The sequence below is a fragment of the Phallusia mammillata genome, chromosome 4 (genome assembly GCF_965637545.1).
Source record: "Phallusia mammillata chromosome 4, kaPhaMamm4.hap1.1, whole genome shotgun sequence".
NCBI lineage: Eukaryota > Metazoa > Chordata > Ascidiacea > Phlebobranchia > Ascidiidae > Phallusia > Phallusia mammillata.
In genome coordinates, this window is record NC_137255.1 from 19,029,024 (window position 1) to 19,046,805 (window position 17,782).

Below are 17,782 nucleotides of genomic sequence, written 5' to 3' on the forward strand. Positions count from 1 at the left end.
GTGCCTTTATCTGCGCCTATGTCTAGTTCTTTCATGTATTTCTGTCAAAGATTAAATAATTTGTTATTTATTATAGTTTTCAGTTTGTTTCAGGTATTGCGTTATCTTTGGTGTAGTAAATAAAAGCCCTGAACTTGATTTACTTGCACAAGAACAGTCATCAGTACAATATGAACATGTTTTATTTAAACGCGGGCAACACAAAAAAACGTATTACAACATATTTTAAAATAACTATTTACACAACTCTAAAAAGTGCATCCATGTCAAATAAGCACTGGAACAACAAAATGTTGATTAGAGGTATTTCAGACAATAGGCTTAAGTTGCTTCCTAAGAACCTTCCGCTAAATCATTTTAATAATCACGACATAAGAACTTTGAAGTGCAAAATGAGTTCAATGCAATATATATATATGTAGGTATTAAGTTTTCAAGTGCTTCAATGCAATATATATGTAGGAATTGGGTTTTCAAGTGTCTTAATGCAATATATGGGCTAGATGCGTCAATCCTCAAGTGCGACAATGCCATTGCCTTTTGTGTTGGTAAAAATAGGCTCAGTAAAATATGCAATACACAATGACAGGAAATCAACCGAAATTTTCTCGTGTGTATAAATTTCATATTGACAATATTTATCCTAAGGTGCATAACAATGGGAAAAAATACAAAACAATCAAAAACATAATTTCAGCTCAATATTTAAAACCTATGCCTAGAAAACAATGCTAATGTTGTATTCACAGTCTATGGATTGGGGCTGAACTTAACGAGCTCGACATCGTCTGGCGATTTAGTACCACCTTGGTAACTGTGGTTTACACTTGGAGATGGACTTGCGTCTACTTCGCGACCATCCGTCTGCATTTTCGCAAAGTTTACAAATACCTGCAAGCAAATGTAAGTGATTACTACTCAACGTCTTTAATAATATTCAAAACTGCAAATTATGACTAGTCTACAATTTTCTACGACATAGTTGGTTGCGATATGTTTAAGATGTTCACTTTATACAATTTCCATGTGAAGTCTTCTAAGTTGGCCTGTGAACTTGAACAGTAGGCTACACTAACGCGAACAGAAGGTTGGATCAACTTTACATCTGCCATCGTGAATAAAAGTTGTGACTCCTGCAAATTATATTACCTCGTCCAAAGTGGTTTGGCTCACAGAATAATCCTCAATGTGATATTGTTGCTTGTTACTTTCCATTATATCAAAGAGATGTGACAACTTCACATCAGCCAGAGGGATTTGATACTGAAAAACAAGAAAATATGAAAACGTGTGGGAATTGACCTTATTTTAGGCCTTTTTTTCACACTTACCAGTAACATGTTGCTGTGGTGTTCCTTCAATATCGACGTGGGAAAAGAAGCAGTAATGAACTTTTGGGCATTTTCCGGTTCTTCACAACGAGCATCGACCTTCACAGTGAGCGTGTAACCTTCTCCGAATCGGTTCTTTAAATGCTGAGGACTGCCGATGCATTTAAAGCGGCCGTTCACCATGATTGCCAATCTTGTGCACAAAGCCTCACACTCTTCCATGCTATGTGACGTCAGCACGATACAGCGCCCTCCACGGACAGCTTCAGCGATGCGTGTCCACAGGAATCGACGCGACATCGGGTCCATACCGGCTGTCGGTTCATCCTTTAAACAAAGACCTACTTGGCACAAAACCGTAAAATAAACAACAATAGATAAACTTACCAGGAAGACGACAGGTGGACAACCAATGAAGGCGATGGCAGCCGAAAGTTTTCGTTTATTTCCACCACTGTATGTTCCCGCGCATTTTTCAGCGTACAACTTCAGTCCGAACTTGTCTATTCCCCAGCTTGCCACTCTTGCAATGTCTTCAGATGGAACTCCGCGAAGTTTGGCGTAGAACTCCAAATGCTCGCGACCTAATAACATAGACATAGGACTCCTAAAAACTCTCTTAAAGAACCGATTTAGGCAAAAAATCACATTGCAAATAATCAGCTGAAAGGCTTTAAATTGTTTCGTTTTAAAGAAAAGTCACTCTATTCAGTTTTGACTCAAACAACAGTTTTGAAAGATAAAAAACGTACCGGTAAGCAGGCTATTAAGAGCTTCAAATTGTGGGCAGTATCCAGTATTTTGTTGTACATCCCGCATGTTGCTGAGGATGCTTTGGTTCATAATAGATGCATCACCCGAGCTTGGCGGTGTATCACCGGTCAACATCTTGAATGTAGTTGTTTTCCCGGCGCCGTTTACACCGAGCAAACCGAAGCATTCGCCCTCTGGCACACCAACATGCATACTAAAGAATAAAAACACAAACGCTAGTTGGGTAACAAAATTGGCTCCCTACTGTCATACGATCAGTTTCTGGCATATGTTTTGACAACAAAATTCGCAAACATTAATTGTTTTATTTTGTAAGCATTTAACACAGGTTAGTCGTGTGTGGCGAAGAAATTAGATTTGTGTGTTTCTTAGGTACACGTGATTGACCAAAAATGTGGAATGTATTAATTTGGTCACGATTAAGAACAAAAGGGTTAGCTGGACACGAAAGGGAAACATTTTTTGTTTCGTGTCACACAGTGGGGTTGCACGAAACGTGTACAAAAGGGTCATTTGTCATCTTCAATCTGGTAATTACACAGAAGAGCTACCAAAAGTCGAACCTATCAACAGCAACAAGAGGTTTTCCGTTTGCTTGTCCCTTGTAGATCTTGGTCAGGCTTTTCACTTGCAGGATATCATCACATAGACCTTTGACAATTCGCTCCCTTTCCATCCTCACATCTTCGTCGTCTGGGTCATTGCTTCTTGGAGTATCTTTCTGCCCTTTCATCACCCCGGGCTTGAGGAAAAACCTAGAGATCAAATGCGAATGTTTGTAACAGGTTATGATTTAACAAAAATGGAAATTGATTCATACTTGTATTGAATCAGGACAGTGAGAATAAAAGAGACAGTTCCAACAATTGCCATGGCCATGAGGTTTCTTCCAACTAATTCAAACTCGAAAGGACTTCTGGAGCGATCAATGCCTGCCAAGAAAAACACGTAAAAACGGATTCAAATGTTTAGAAAAAGCAGCTTCGGCCACCAGTGCCTGTTACAGATTTGGTATTACGGAGTTTAATCGCAACACGCAAAGATAGGAACTTACCAAATGCAGCTGCAGCGTCGGTGTAAGCCTGATTGATCGCCATGTCTATCAAACCACGCCCCATGCAATATTGTGGGAAGATAAGGAAAATACGTTGCAGGTAAAAGTTGGCGTCTGTTAAGGCTGGATCGTCTAAGAGCTAACAAAAAGCAGTAAACGTTAACACGAAATCCTACTAAGTCCTATATTTTTATATATATTTTTTTTATAGACCTCTATTTTTTGTCAACGACAAAAAAATTATGAATGAGAAGCCATAATCACTTTCCTTACCTCAAGAACGAATGTTGCTATACTGGCGTTGATTCCAATAAATAGATTAATACAGGTCAGAACGACGTATGCTGTGCTGGGTACCTGTTGATAAAACAAATACATTATAAAGCATTCAAGTCGATTTACAATTGCTGTTCATACAGTAAAGTAGAAGCTGGCTGGATACATCATGGGTGTGATGGAGAATCCGTACAACAGAAGCAGACAGATCAAGCAACCAATGTTGTTCTCTGAAACGTAGGCTTTGGTTTGGTAGGCAAGGAAAATGAGAATGACTATGAAGGCCGGAAGTGTGTAGTTCACCTGTAAAAGAAAAGTACATGTATTTCAATCGCTGTACGTATAAAACACATTGATGTAGTTGTAAGATTGTTTATATGTCCAAGACAGTTTAAAGTTCTTTTTTTCTTATACACAGGTTTATAAACGTACAACAAACGGTTTTTAAGCTATTGTGGATTTCTACCAACACAATAAGTTGTTTAAGGTTATTATTCATATCAATCCTCGCTGATGTATCAGTTTAAAATGCACACAAGAAAAAAAGCGGCGATAAGCTGACATACCAAGTCCCAGAGGAAAGTGGCAATCCAATAGACAAACTGATTGACGCCGCTCACAAACTGCAAATGCTTCGCCTTCGTTACTTTCTCCTCGATAAGAAAGAGAACGAAACTTGCCGGGATGAACGAAAGAGCGAAGATCACACATATCGATGTGATTAAATCTGAGGCGGATCCTCTCCTAAACAAAAAACGCGGAGTTTAAGTTTAGAAATATCTGCAGAACCTATTATTTTTTTGTCAAAATATGTCATCTATAGCAGTGGTTCTCAAAGTAGTAGCCATCGCCCTTCGCATCCCCTTCTGTTTGAAGTAAAAAGACGAAATACACAACAGTTTTGCTTAAGTATATCCTTTACGGGTCACCATGAGCAATTTGGTAAAATGTTTGATAATAATGATGACCACTTCTAACATAAAATCTTAGACAAACTGGTGCAAGTGTGTGAGCCTAAACCGTCATCAACTTTTCTCACTTAACCGTCAACGGGACGTTTCGAAATCAACAAAATTGTTGATACAAAAAAAGACAAAAAAATAATCCACATTACATAAGAGGAATAAACTTGAAGCAGCAGCAGCATTTGGATTCACTTACGTCGCAGCTTCGTCAACTTGACTTTGAGAAAAGTTTAAAGGATGGTTGATGGCTGCGATTCCAAATTTACGCTTGTCGTCTTCGGATGGCAATATTGACCGCAAGGCGGCGTTGTTGAGCACGTTTAACCAGGTTGGCATTGAATGAAACCCGTTGTTGTCAAACCAAATCTATGCATAATTCAAACGCACTTGTCTTTAATAAAACCACATTCTGCAGAGCTAGACAAAAATCTTGTTGTCTTTGGAATTTAAGTCATGTTTCTAGAACTTGTTTTACCTCATTATTTTCTGAGTTGATTTACATTTAAAGTGGTACTTGTTTCGGCCAAACTACACACTTTTACTAACAACATATCTGGTACACAATAAAAAATAATAAAATGACTTTTACCTGGGTGTTTTCGGTTCGCACAAAGTTCTCGAGGTCAACTTCTGAAAAGTTGTTCGACGAGTTGCCAAGCAACAGGTTTTTCAATACTGCAAACTGCTGGGAAGTCCACATCGTGTGATATCTCTCACCAAACGACAGTCCGCCGTACCGTTCCTTTTTGAACCTTGGTTTTAAAGTAAACAGTATTATAATATCAAATCCAATGTATGAAATATATCACAAATTTATGCACTGGTGTGGAAAATAGCTTTGTTGTATGGGACATTTAGCGTTTAATATTCAAAGGGTCACAAACCTTTCTGTGGTTTTCACCATCCAGTCAGCCACTTTTCTACCAGTCATGTTATACATCGGGTTGCTGGTTATGGAAGTTACAAGATCGGTTGGTTCGCCTCCTGCGCCTACCACACATTCTGAAAACAATTGTAAATAGCAATGTTAGCCAAACCAGTTCAGAACTCTCCGTAAGTCTATCTATGAAAATTGGTTGGCTATATTTGGCCTTGCATTAAACATTAAACAAAATGTTCATTGGTTCCTTGCAGCCGAATCGAACCAATCATTCGTGACAGGATTCCATGATTAAGTCAGATCAAGATGTATATTTCTATGCGTAAAATTTACCTGCTAGCAAGGCTGTGGTTTCCTTGTCCGTACATTTGCAAATTATAGTTTCGTTTGACGTCACCAGCTGGCTGAAACCACGAATACTTGCGTCAGGTTGCCATGTTTGTCCTGTTAATAAGAAAAATTACACAATTAATTGATCTCCTATGTTAAGTGACAATAACAACTAAATACAAAGTATATACCTTGTATGTTTTCGCACTCTATGAATTTGTTGTCAAAATTCAGCACGCTGTAACTGGTGACGCATCGCATCCCTATCCCTGGTTGGTTGATAAGCGCGTCAGCAGCAGCAGCAGACGATGAGCTGCTGTTGACGTCATCGTTGCTGCGGAAGTTATCATGTCAACACGGTTTTACTCACCACACAATAGTGCTGTATCATTACCAGCAATTATGCTGTATAAAGCTCATATGGAATGCTTTACAGTTTAAACCAGTGGTTCTCAACCTTTTTGCCTTTGCGGACCCCTATTGGATGACAAGCTAATCGCGGACCCCTTTGAACGTTTTGGTATTTTATGTCTTTTTTTTTTATTAACAAGCAACCCCAAAACGGTGCAGAATATAACTCAATAATAAAGAGCCATTGCATTGTGATGTGACGTTGTTTGCCACTGAAAATCTACCTCTGTTGCACCACAATGGGGTTAAAATGTCACAATGCATTTTAGTTCGTCGCCTATGAAGAACGATTTTAAACAAATTTTATGCTATTTTAAAACGCTGAGACATATTTTTTAAATAGCGCTTTATTAATATCGTTATCTGCAAAATTAGGAAGTTGTCGCGGACCTCCTGAAAACGCTTTGCGGACCCCCGGTTGAGAACCACTGGTTTAAACGCATGAAGTTAACCACTTCAGGTGCAGTCACTGTTGGCTTGGAATGTGCGTAAAACGCAACACTTAACACTATAGGCTTGTCTTGGGAGAAGGCTTACCTGAAGAAGGTATTGCTGTCCCCGTACATCCAGGGTTGCATTTCAAGTGGTGGGAGGTTTCTATTCGACGGAATAACAAGTGCAAAGGCTAAAGCCAGGGCCACGAACACGGCCGGTACTATCACTTGAGCTACAAAGCCTTTCCGGTTGCGTCTACAAAGGGCCATAGCTCATATCAGTAAACAGAAAACATGAATCATAAAAATCACGCATTAAACCAGTTAGTGGCTTCATTAGGTTATAGGTGAGCGAGTTAGTTACTTACGTACCTTGCGTGGTGAAACCGTTTGACGAACAAGGCTTGGAACTGACGCCAAACCAATTTTTTGCCAGTTACTTTGTACGAGCCACGAGCCTGGGAACCGTCATCAAACGGTTCTGCTTCAGGGATTTGCAAAGATTCGACGCTGTTTCTTGAGACCTGTGACGCGGAACCTGAACGAACAAGTTGTTGTAACAATGGATTTGGGCAAAATGACTTGCAAGAATTTGCGAAACTCAGCGGTATATGTAGGTTGGCTAGTTCAATACTTTAGGGATATCAAACAAAGCAACATGCACGCATACGTTCAAAAAATCAAATTAACTTTGCTATAAAGCAAAACAGTTTAAAGTGAGTTCGATAATTCAGCTAAACAAAAGTGTGCTCGTACAAAATTGTTCGTTACCACTGGATTTAACAGTTGAATCAACTACGTAGAAGCCACAAGTTCTAGTACACATTGCTACACTCACATCAACAAAAAGGTTTAGTCACTTGACACAGCAAGCAAGAAAAGTAACGCCAAATAGAAAAATGAACCACCTACCCACTGTAGAAAGGCACAGCTTGTTCGAAAGGAAACAAAAACGGAACACAACATGCAGGATGCAATAATTAGAGTTCACTGAAGAAGTTAAAACCACAAACAAGATGCAAACGAATCACAAGTCTTGTTGGATCATTGCAGGCAACTGATTGGAAATAAATTGATTGCGGGGTTACGCATGCAACCCAAACAAGAAATTCAAACGGAATTAGTGGAAAAGTGTAAAAAGTCGATGAAAATTGCAGAACTGCCGTACGTTGTCGCTTCTTTCTTCGGCTGGAACCTCTTCGCGCTTGTGATTCGGCGTCAAAGTCGACTTCTGGGGTAACACATCGTTTCTTTCTTCTTCGTGGAATACAAAAGCAACCTAAAAAAGCATTAAAACCAAAATTATCTCAATGTTCAAGACCACTACACCAAAATATGTGATTTTTATTTTAATGTTTTTTTTAAGACAAATACTACAGGATACCATTTCGGCGTATAAACCCCAAAAAAATTAAAAGACAGGCGTGGGATGGCTCTAAATGCAGTGTTTGTTGTTGTTTTTGTCCCACACATTACCAACCACAATTTTAATTGCTATAATCAGTGGTGTTTGTTATAACGCAGAAACAGTTATACTCACATTTCGAGTGTTCGTCTCTGCCTTGGTCTCGACTTTCTTCAGCAACTGTAAGGAAAATTTCCTCCAGACTTGTGTCAGTCAAACCGTAACTTACTCCGCGCTGGTCAAGTATTCCAAACAGCTTTGCATACCTGATACAAAATAAAACGATAATGTGTTTCTGGTATCTCACAGTTAAAACACAACTTCATTCTAAAAATAAGGCTCTAACCATCCTTCCCTCTGGGCTTCGTAGGGCAAGATAAAGGTCACTTCTCTAGCGTCTTGTTCGTGTACTTTGGCGCCTGGAATCGTGTCCAGTACAAGTTTGGTGTAGTTTTTCTCACCTGAAATGCCAATAGCACGGTTTCGACGATGTCATGTTTGTTACTGAAAGTCAGCTCAAAATCATTTTTTAGTGTTAATAACCGTTTGCAGGTGTTGGTATTTTATCAGCGGAGGTACTAGCTCCAGAACTGTCAGTTTCATTGTTGGGAGGGTTAAACGACGCTGAGGAAGTGGAAGCAATGGACGATGCTTTCGAAGAACCGCCAAAACCTTCATCGGCGGTCTGCAAATTAAAAAAGTTTTAAATAGACATAACTGATACTACTCTCGATATTAGGGATGGACCGAGTCGAGCCAGAACCCAAGTACTCGGTACCGAGCATCGCTGTTTTTGATGCTCAGTGCTCGGCCGACCAGTTGCACAAACTGTCCCGATCATTAAAATTTGCATATTCATGCCCATTTATACGAAACTAGTGTTCGAAAGGCTATCCTGTTTTATTAAATGAGTCAGATGTTGGAATAGCTCGTATTTCTGTGGTCTGCACAGCCTAACACATCGCATTAAGGAGCGATGCTCGGTGCTCGACTAAACAGAACATTTGCAGTTTTGGCCCATCCTTGCTCGATGTATGTACCTTAACGCTCAGTTCTGATTTTTTCGGGTCTTCAATCATCGTGTGCACGTTCGAGACCGAATTTACGTCGCTTCTGTTTTTCACCAATGTCAGGTAGTAACCAACACCATAGCTGCCCTTCAGAAATATTGATGATCCACAACATTTAAGTTTGCCCTGGATAAAACAATCAAACTATGTAAAGCCCTGTAAAGATTGATACTTTGGTGCTTACGTGTGAGATAATGGCAATCCTGTCGCCAAGTAAATCTGCTTCGTCCATATGATGAGTGGAAAGAATAATGGTTCGGTTCTTTCTATAAGCGAGAAGCAAATCCCAGATTCCACGACGAGCGTAAGGATCAACACCTGTGTAACAAATACATAAATAAACTTCCAAACCTACAGCATAGGGAAATTAACTACTTATTGCAAAGTCAGTGGCAAAAGTTAGTACAAAATGTTGTTGTGGCTGATTGTTTGAAAAACTACATTTGGTAAGGTTTTCAAACAGGCCACACCCTGAAAACATATATTGAACTGTACAAATAGGCCTTGCGCAATTCTTCTGAGCGTAAACAATGCATGGCACTGCAACTGCCGTAGGCTACGGTATCGTTTTACAAGCAATAGCTAACATCACAAATATAAAATGGCAATAAAAGCATTAAAAGGATAGGTTCAGTACAGAAAGTTCGGTAAATTCGATCTGTGAGGCAAGGATGTAAAAACCATGGCCACATTATGCGCATGTGACTCGACAATCCTGACATCGCATAAACAACAACAACAACATTGGCACAGTAACCCACCGGCTGTGGGTTCATCGAGAATGACGCATTTGGATCCACCCACAAATGCAACAGCTACAGATAGTTTCCTTTTCATTCCACCGGACAAGTGACGTGATATTTCGTTCTTCTTGTGCGGTAACCCGACGTCGTTTAACATTTTCGTAATTTCTTCCTCTCCACCTTGGGAATTTTTGAGGCCGGAGTAAAGCTTGAGATGCTCGTACACCGTCAGACTGGGAAAATATGTTGGGTTAACAATTTTGCGCCAAAAATGATCTATCGGCAATACAACAAACAGATTTTGCTAATATTGAAGTAGAGTGGCAATAAAGGTAAACTGTATTTTGCTAAAAACCTACAAGTTCGATTTGATTGTTGGCATCAAGTAGGAGAAGATATGCTGTTCTTCTAGTGTTCATAACGTCGTTAAAATAAACTACGTGAAGTGTTATTATGCCTCGGGTATCAACAACGAATATGTTTTATAAAAGGATAATTGGTTTGATTGTTGTTGTGTAATTCTGGGCGTAAGGCTCAATGCGTTTCTCCCGTTAGTTCTAATTCGTTGCAAATACACAGAAATAAGAAATGATGAAGCTTGTTTCAATAGAAAAACTTAATACGTTTATTTGATGTCGCAATGGACTTGCAGTCCAGACTGTTTTAAACTATTTTGTTTTGTCCCAACATTTAAAGTCATTATTACCGCCGTTTATCATATATACCCGGTGTTAACAAACCGGCACCGCGGCTTACAGAAGCGTGCCGGCCACATTAGTCGAAAACGTGGCCAGCAGACTGAATCACGACCTCAGGCTATACGAGATTGGCGCAGTTCCATAGTTATGTAACTGCTTGGCGCGGCTAAATTCAGCATTTGCAGCTACTTCGTGACCAAAGGAATGTAGGTCACACTGCTTAACCGCAACAAACAAAATAAATTTAGGAATTTTTAACTTACTCTCCGAACAGAACGTTGTGCTGGGGACAGAAACCAAGCTGACTTCGGATCGAATCCATTTCTGTACAAATGTCATTTCCGTAAACGTATGCTGTGCCATCAGTAGGGGTGAAGAGCCCAGTCAACATCGACATTGTGGTTGTTTTTCCGGCTCCGTTATGACCAAGGAAAGACGTGATTTGGTCCTCGTAGAAATTAATTGAAAGGTTGTCAACAGCAACTTTTCCATTACTGGAAATTGACAATAAGAATGAATTACGGCGTGGTTATAAGTAATAGTAGCGGAAATAACATGTCAGTATAAATGATATTTTTAGACTAAATTCACGATGCTGTAAGAATTTGCAAAAGGTCTTGAAAATTACCAAGTAATTCTACAAATTTAAATGCTACATTTAAAATACCACCCATCACATTCCTCTAACTTCCTGCTTCCTGAAGCTAAAATACCTATCCGATTGTCTAAATTAAATTTACCTGTACACTTTCTTGATGTTATGAATAGCAACGCCAAGTTTATTTTCAGTTGGTTCCGCTTCAAGATTTGCATTTAGGTTTTCCACATCACCGTTTGCAGGTTGCTTTGAGTCCTTGCGTTTGGAGGGTCCAAACCAATAGGATCGAGTGGCAAAAAAGTACCATGGTCTGGGAACACCATACTTGCCAGGGAAAACATTTTCCACATACCTGTGCACAAACAGTTGATGTTGATATGCAGCAATAGGAATAGTCAGGATTTTAATAAGATCCATTAAACAAGTTCTATTTTACACAATAATATAGCCCAAACAACTGCTGACTTGTATGAAGCTTGCAGATTTAGCATTTCAATATTTACCAAGTTAGGGTAAAATAAATGATGGAATCAAGCAGCAACATGCCAAGAGTTGTGGCAAAGTTGAGTCTATCTCCAGCTTCAGTGCTGCTCAACCAGTTGCTAAATTGGATTCCATCGCCAGTCAATTCATAATCTGATATATACGCTGCTCCATATCCAAATGCCACATTGGATAGTAGGCACTAAAAATCAAGCACAACAATTACTAAAAACACCCTTTTTCAATGTTTGTTGGGCAAAACACTGTGTCAAACATAGCTGATATGTAGCTAAGTTATGAAACATGTTTAGTCTAAAAAAAAACTTAGTAGTGGGTCAATAATTTACAGAAAAACTTACAGCTCCTATTTGTGTTCCATAAGTGACAGTATCTTGCCACACAACCAGCATGTTGTACGGAATGTAGAACAAGAAAAAGATAATTCCACCACATGCTGCTGCCAAGTTTGCTCTAGAAGTAACAATATTAATTGTTACAGATGGTTGCCACAGGACATATTAACATTTAAAGTTGCAGAACCAAAACTTTCATGAAGTCAGATTTCATGCTTAGAACAAGTCCATGTTTTGGTCCATTAGCATTGTATATATCACACCTAAGTCAACTTTATTTAGTCAACAAAGCATTGAATAGTAGAGAGTGAGAGTGGAGCAGTGATACATTAATTGATTCATTCAGCATTTGTTGTGTAACTATGGGAGTTGGATCACATTATATTTTTAACACTTACCTAGAGAAAAAAGTACTGATGAGAAAGCATTGACCAATAACAGAGATAACAAACAGGCTCAACCACAGAAAGACAAGAAACATGTTACTGAATGGAAAAATGTCACCGGCCTAAAATGCAAAAATTATTATGTAACTAATTTAAATGCGGCCTTTCAGCCAACATGACAAACTGTGGATTACCCTAAGAACAATCATCATGAAAAACACTGAGATCACCATGATGGAAAATGAGTTAATAAACCAGGCAACCCAGTGTACACCATTGCTGAGGCCCATCATTTTCATGACCTGTGAAAAGAAAGCGTTGGGTGGACATTGTAAAATATTAATGAGAAAGTTTTACCCTGAATATTTCAACATCTATTTCACAGTAATAAAATCTGTTTAAACAGAGATACTAATATTTTCACATGTAGTTTACCTCTTTTAGTCTTTGTTCTTTTTCATATACAATGTTTTTGATAATAATGCAAACAGAATAAATCCAAGCCAGTGTCATGATTAGGGACAGAAGCCCAGAAAGAAACTCCAGAAACCTAAAGAATGTGTAAAACACCTTGCAACTTTACAAGTGACCAGTCAACCATGATATAGAGTGTGTGATTGATGTCTTAGGTAAGTGCATGCATTTAAACTTAACTGCCATTCCAGAATTGCAACAAATTATTTATTTGACACAATGATAATACTGTTTGTTCTTAACAATTATTTTGGTGCAAATTAAACCACTCATGGCTTGTTGTATCATTTCACTGCAAATAGACAATCTTACTCATTCTTGACAATAAATGATATGGAGTTTCATTGGTTTTGGAAACATGACATCCTGTTTAAAGCAGAAATGTTAGAGCACATTTTTGTCATAAAATCATGGAATACTCATATTAATGTTTGGTTTGGGTCTTTTCCGAAAAAACCTACAGCATTAAATACCGAAGTAAATTGCGTACGTGTCTCTTGTATAGCATGGGTAAGGCATAAACTGCAGATAACTGCCCGTTGGCTTGTAGGTATTGTCACTGTTCCTGAACCGAAGAATTGCTGATTCAACCATATCTTGCAAGTGGACAAAGCCACTGATGTAATACTTCACTTGGTCAGTGCGAGACTCAGCTGAGGCTCCAACAAGTCTGACAAAAATTTAACTTACAACAATTGAACATAACCAGATTGATAATATTTGTTTCTTAAAAAATATCAGCCTAAATTGAGTTGTTTCGCCATTCTGGCTTAACAATACATACCAAGATGCACATTTCACATAATTTTGGACTAAATTGATGGAGGTTAGGTAGGTTTACAGGTACAGTAAGCAATAATTATACCCCATTGACTAAGCTGTTAATTATTTGATCAATGTTTGTCTCATACTGATTAAACCCAATGTACAACAACCCTAACAAATGATTAAAAATACCTGCGTTGAATTCTGTTTGTTCTTGTCACACTTTGTGTATCTTGTCTTATTTTGTATTTCAAGACCTCAGGAAGAGTATTGTCACTGCTTGACAAAGACTCAAACACAATTCCTTTAAAACAAATTTAGGAGGGCAGCATCAGCACAAAGCTTTTAACTTTCAATAACAGGTAACATGTTTATGTATATGTGCAGGGTAGATCAAATTCAGTACTGTTACACACCTCCAAACAAACTGCTGTTGTCCAGAAGTGCAAGTGAGTTCAGAACAAGGTCATCTTCATTGGCATATCCAACAAACTTGTCAAGTTCAAAGCAATTAAGAAGCTAAAAAAAGTTGTTTTTCATAAGTACCAGTGGATGTGTAATATTAATGGATAAAATGTACAGAAAACAGAAACAACATTGAGAGCAAACCATTGTTACAGTAAATATGAGTATCAAATTACAAACGGTCTGTTACATAACCACAACTATCGCACAGTGACAGTGCAGTATTCTGTCCGGGCAAATGAGGCCTGTACAAAAGGAACCATGTGCTGCACAGTTAAACAGTGTTTGCTGAGCCGTGTAGTTAAATGTAGATTTTCTATTGTGATCTATAGAATAACTTTTACAAGCCATTTTAACAATGTTCTTGTGTACATATATTAAAGTTAGACATGGGTAGGGCCTTTGTAATAAGATTTTCTGTTACATAAGACCATGTTTTGCCTACTTGGCTCTTTTACAATTGAAGCCAACAAATTCAATCTACATATTCATCACCTTAGTTGCAACAAGAATCAGTCCATCAATTTGCCGAAATGTTTCTTTCCATGTTGTTACATTGTCATTAGGATTCTCATCATTGGAAAGGAACACCTTCAGCTGTTCAATTTGTGCTGCAGTGATATTGGTTTGACTCAAAATAAGATTGACAGCAAATTGGTTGTTCAATAGTTGCTGCACAACATAAATAACAGATAGTAAAAACAAAAATACATCAGTCAACATGAAAAATAAATGACAAGAATTGTACCCGAAGGTTAGTGGTTGTATTTCCACTTTCTAGAGTTTGAAATAAAGCAGGGCCATTTGTGCTGCGCCAATATTCACCAGACTGCTGTATGAATGCAACTGTAGCAAACGTGGCATTTGCTTCCTTTATTATTTGTTGAACCAAAGGTGAATCTGGGCTGTAGGTTATCTTGCCTGAATAGAATAGAGTAGCTAAATTTGCAAACTTGTTACGTTTTTATTGCTCTATTGACAAGACTATTTTTTCTTGGTACCCTTACAGAGGTGGCTGCCAACAGTGCAAAAATTTAAGTAACTGCTCACCATATAAAAACACTTTTGCAGTATTCCAAACAACAGAAATGTTTGGATTGCTTTGCATGAGACGGTTAAAATTCTGGCAAAATTGAGCATCACTCCTGCAAACATGCAACAAATTAAAATCGCTTTAACCAGAAAATTTTATGCTAAAATTATTACATCATGCCTGCAACGACTGGGTTAAACAGATTTGAAAATGCTGTTCCAGTGGAAGAGTTTCCGCTCACTGTAGTAACAAAGCTCGACAAAATTGTCTCTGTCTTTTGTGGGTGTCCACACACTTCCTGCAAAAAGTGTTAAAAATTGAACAAAAACTTCAAAAATAAAAATAAAAAAATTACCTGAAAAAGTGCAACTTATTGACTTATTAGATAATGTAAAAAAACACTGCTTACTTCCACAACATTTTGGGAGCTTGCATTCACCCCAAGCAGCAACGACACAAGTGATGTGGCAGAAGTTCCTTGGTTTAAAATGTTCAGTGCATCTGTCAGGGGCCCTTGAATTCCTTGCAGCTCAAGTATTGTGTTGTTAAGCCTTCCTTGTGCAGCAGAAACCACAGTAGAATTAAATGCAGATGGGTCGATGGCATTAACACCCTTTAAAAGTAAAAAGTTACTAAAAACTGTACAAACAGACATTCAGACAACATAAACATTGTACCTGCATTTGAAATTTTTGTACAACAACTGTGGCATTTCCCAGGTTTTCTGTAGACTTGTTTGAAAAGAGTTCCAGCTGAGTATCTGTGAGATTACATAAAGCAGTGGAAATATCCTGTGCAGAAGAAGGGCCTCCTGCAGGGATTTGAAGAGCAGAGTTAACTGCAGTGGGATTGCAAACCACAGCCCTAGTTCCAAGGGTAGTTGAAAATGAAATTGCCTGTAGAAAAAAAACAATTTAATGCTGTTTCTAAAGCTGCATAAACATTTATGTCAAACAGCATCAACACTAGACATGCCTGTAAAAAGGTAACATTGCTGTTAACAATTGTAGAGGCCACGTTCCCTGACAAAGCAAGTGTTCCTGTAAGATAAGTGTTGTATCCAGTTGGGTCATCAAGAAGTGATGATAGGTTCACTATAAAAAGAGGCATCATTAAAGTGAATGCTTAAAGGCCATGTGTACCTGATTCAAGGTGTTCATGCACTTTTGTACTGTATGTGACAAGTACAAGAAGTAACCAAAACTGTACACCAACATTAAAAAGAAATTCAACACCTACATGACACGTTGGAAATAGCTGACTGTGTGGCATTAGACAAAAGCGCCAGATCAGATGTCAGTTGTCCAAGGTTGTTAAAGATGGTTGTGTTGGTTGAAAGGAGGGTAAAAATACTTGCCAATGAGTTAGTAGCCATTGACCTGTAATATAATAAAACTATTGTTTCACAGACTAATTAAAATTAACAGTTTGTCAAAATGTATTTTAACAGTCCACAGTCATAAATAATAAATCAAGTCTTCTCACACAACAAACATGTGATTAAACAACACATTTATAAGTTAATAATAGCAGCAGATGTAAATAACAGATGTGTTTTTTGCACCAACCCATTAGCAATGCTTGCAGGATCATTGATTTGTCCAGGTGTTTCAGATGACACTGACACATTAAAGCAGGGGTTTTGAATGTCACAAACCAAGCTTTTAAACCAGGGATACACACCAGCTGAGGGCATGGCTCTGGCTGGATAGTGACCTGTACATATCATGTATAAGTAATGAATCACAGATGTGAGAAATTGTATACATGTCACCTACATTCTCCTTGTTCCTCAACAACCTGTACTTTTCGTATAGCAATCAAAGCCAACAACAGAACCAAAGGCCATAAGATTTCAATTATAGTTCGAACCTGCCAATGCATTCAAATGATTAATTTACAGAGCTACTTTGACAACCACAATTACACACTTAATATAACATATACGACATGCTTATGATACAACATAATGTTTACATTTTTAGAAAGCTTTCTTTAGCATAAACAATTAAGAAAAAGGACAATGTAAAAAAAATATTAAACAATGGAAATATTAGCTTATTTATAATATTTATAAGTTTTCAATGTTACTTGTAAAATATTTTTTGTCCTAACTGTTACTTACTGGATGACGCTTCCTAATAATCCAGTTCTTCCACAGAAGAAGATAAAGTTGCTTCCAAAACATCACAGTATTTATGTTGGCATTTTACCGATCAAAATAACTGTACAAGCTACAAGTTTTCAAAAAACACAATTACCATAGATAAACCAAAAACGTAACTCCAATTTTGTTTAAACACATCAAACACTTTTGATAATATTAAAATATCCTAAATGGTGCACATGCTTAAACTACAGCTACAATTCTACATGTCCGTGCGTTTCCTATGATGGCGATGGTCTAGCTCACTTAGCACCCGTTAATGATCACTCTACAACAGACAGAAAAGGTCACTGGGCTATCACTGACCTCATGAATGATGTTACTCGCGCAGTAAGAACCTTCGCCACAGCTTGTCCTGTACTGTCTGCTCGCGGCTACATGGCTAATTCATTTCATTGTAGTGGTATCATATACGGGAATTACCCGTCACGATACCTGCTTTGTTTTTCGCTAATTTTGTTTGTTTCAAAGGAATCAATACCAACGTTTGGAATACACATAACAGTTAACAAATTACACTTATAAGGCTTTCAGTCAGTTGTTACTGCACTTTGACGATAATTTATATTACAGCAGGCAATGTTAGAGTTGTTTTATTTTGCCCCCAAAAATCTGCAAATTTGGTTTTTCAAATAAACAAGCAGTAGGCTAGGCTAAATGCAAACCTTGATTAATCAAATTTTGGTT

At 38.1% G+C, this 17,782-nt stretch overlaps 1 protein-coding gene across 1 annotated transcript; it reads right to left on the bottom strand.

Annotated features, from left to right (window-relative positions):
- Positions 1–164: 164 nt before the first annotated feature.
- LOC145222934 (phospholipid-transporting ATPase ABCA1-like) lies at positions 165–17,162 on the bottom strand. The gene is made up of 46 exons (XM_080089185.1): positions 17,054–17,162; positions 16,707–16,800; positions 16,497–16,644; positions 16,168–16,307; positions 15,904–16,022; positions 15,606–15,824; positions 15,338–15,541; positions 15,102–15,226; positions 14,946–15,040; positions 14,644–14,816; positions 14,391–14,567; positions 13,847–13,949; positions 13,623–13,734; positions 13,156–13,335; positions 12,627–12,741; positions 12,386–12,493; positions 12,204–12,313; positions 11,812–11,923; positions 11,473–11,654; positions 11,112–11,321; positions 10,635–10,865; positions 9,692–9,906; positions 9,115–9,248; positions 8,901–9,056; positions 8,404–8,545; positions 8,207–8,321; positions 7,996–8,126; positions 7,624–7,734; positions 6,828–6,993; positions 6,559–6,711; positions 5,802–5,944; positions 5,614–5,724; positions 5,285–5,402; positions 4,990–5,152; positions 4,597–4,766; positions 4,002–4,179; positions 3,577–3,738; positions 3,433–3,516; positions 3,160–3,298; positions 2,926–3,037; positions 2,669–2,860; positions 2,084–2,298; positions 1,719–1,915; positions 1,332–1,658; positions 1,150–1,263; positions 165–891 (listed from the first exon to the last, which is right to left on the bottom strand). Exons 1-46 carry the CDS (start codon positions 17,114–17,116, stop codon positions 751–753), a joined length of 6,909 nt encoding a protein of 2,302 aa, XP_079945311.1. The 5' UTR covers positions 17,117–17,162; the 3' UTR covers positions 165–750.
- Between the last annotated feature and the right edge of the window lie 620 nt (positions 17,163–17,782).

What these genes read in the sequence shown, in the direction of transcription:
- LOC145222934 (XM_080089185.1), bottom strand. Translation starts at nt 17,116, where the DNA reads ATGTTTTGGAAGCAACTTTATCTTCTTCTGTGGAAGAACTGGATTATT. An exon ending in AGCTATTTCCAACGTGTCAT is followed by an intron (nt 16,023 to 16,167) that starts GTAGGTGTTGAA and finishes CTCTTTTTATAG; the next exon opens with TGAACCTATCATCACTTCTT. An exon ending in TGCGAACCGAAAACACCCAG is followed by an intron (nt 4,767 to 4,989) that starts GTAAAAGTCATT and finishes AATTATGCATAG; the next exon opens with ATTTGGTTTGACAACAACGG.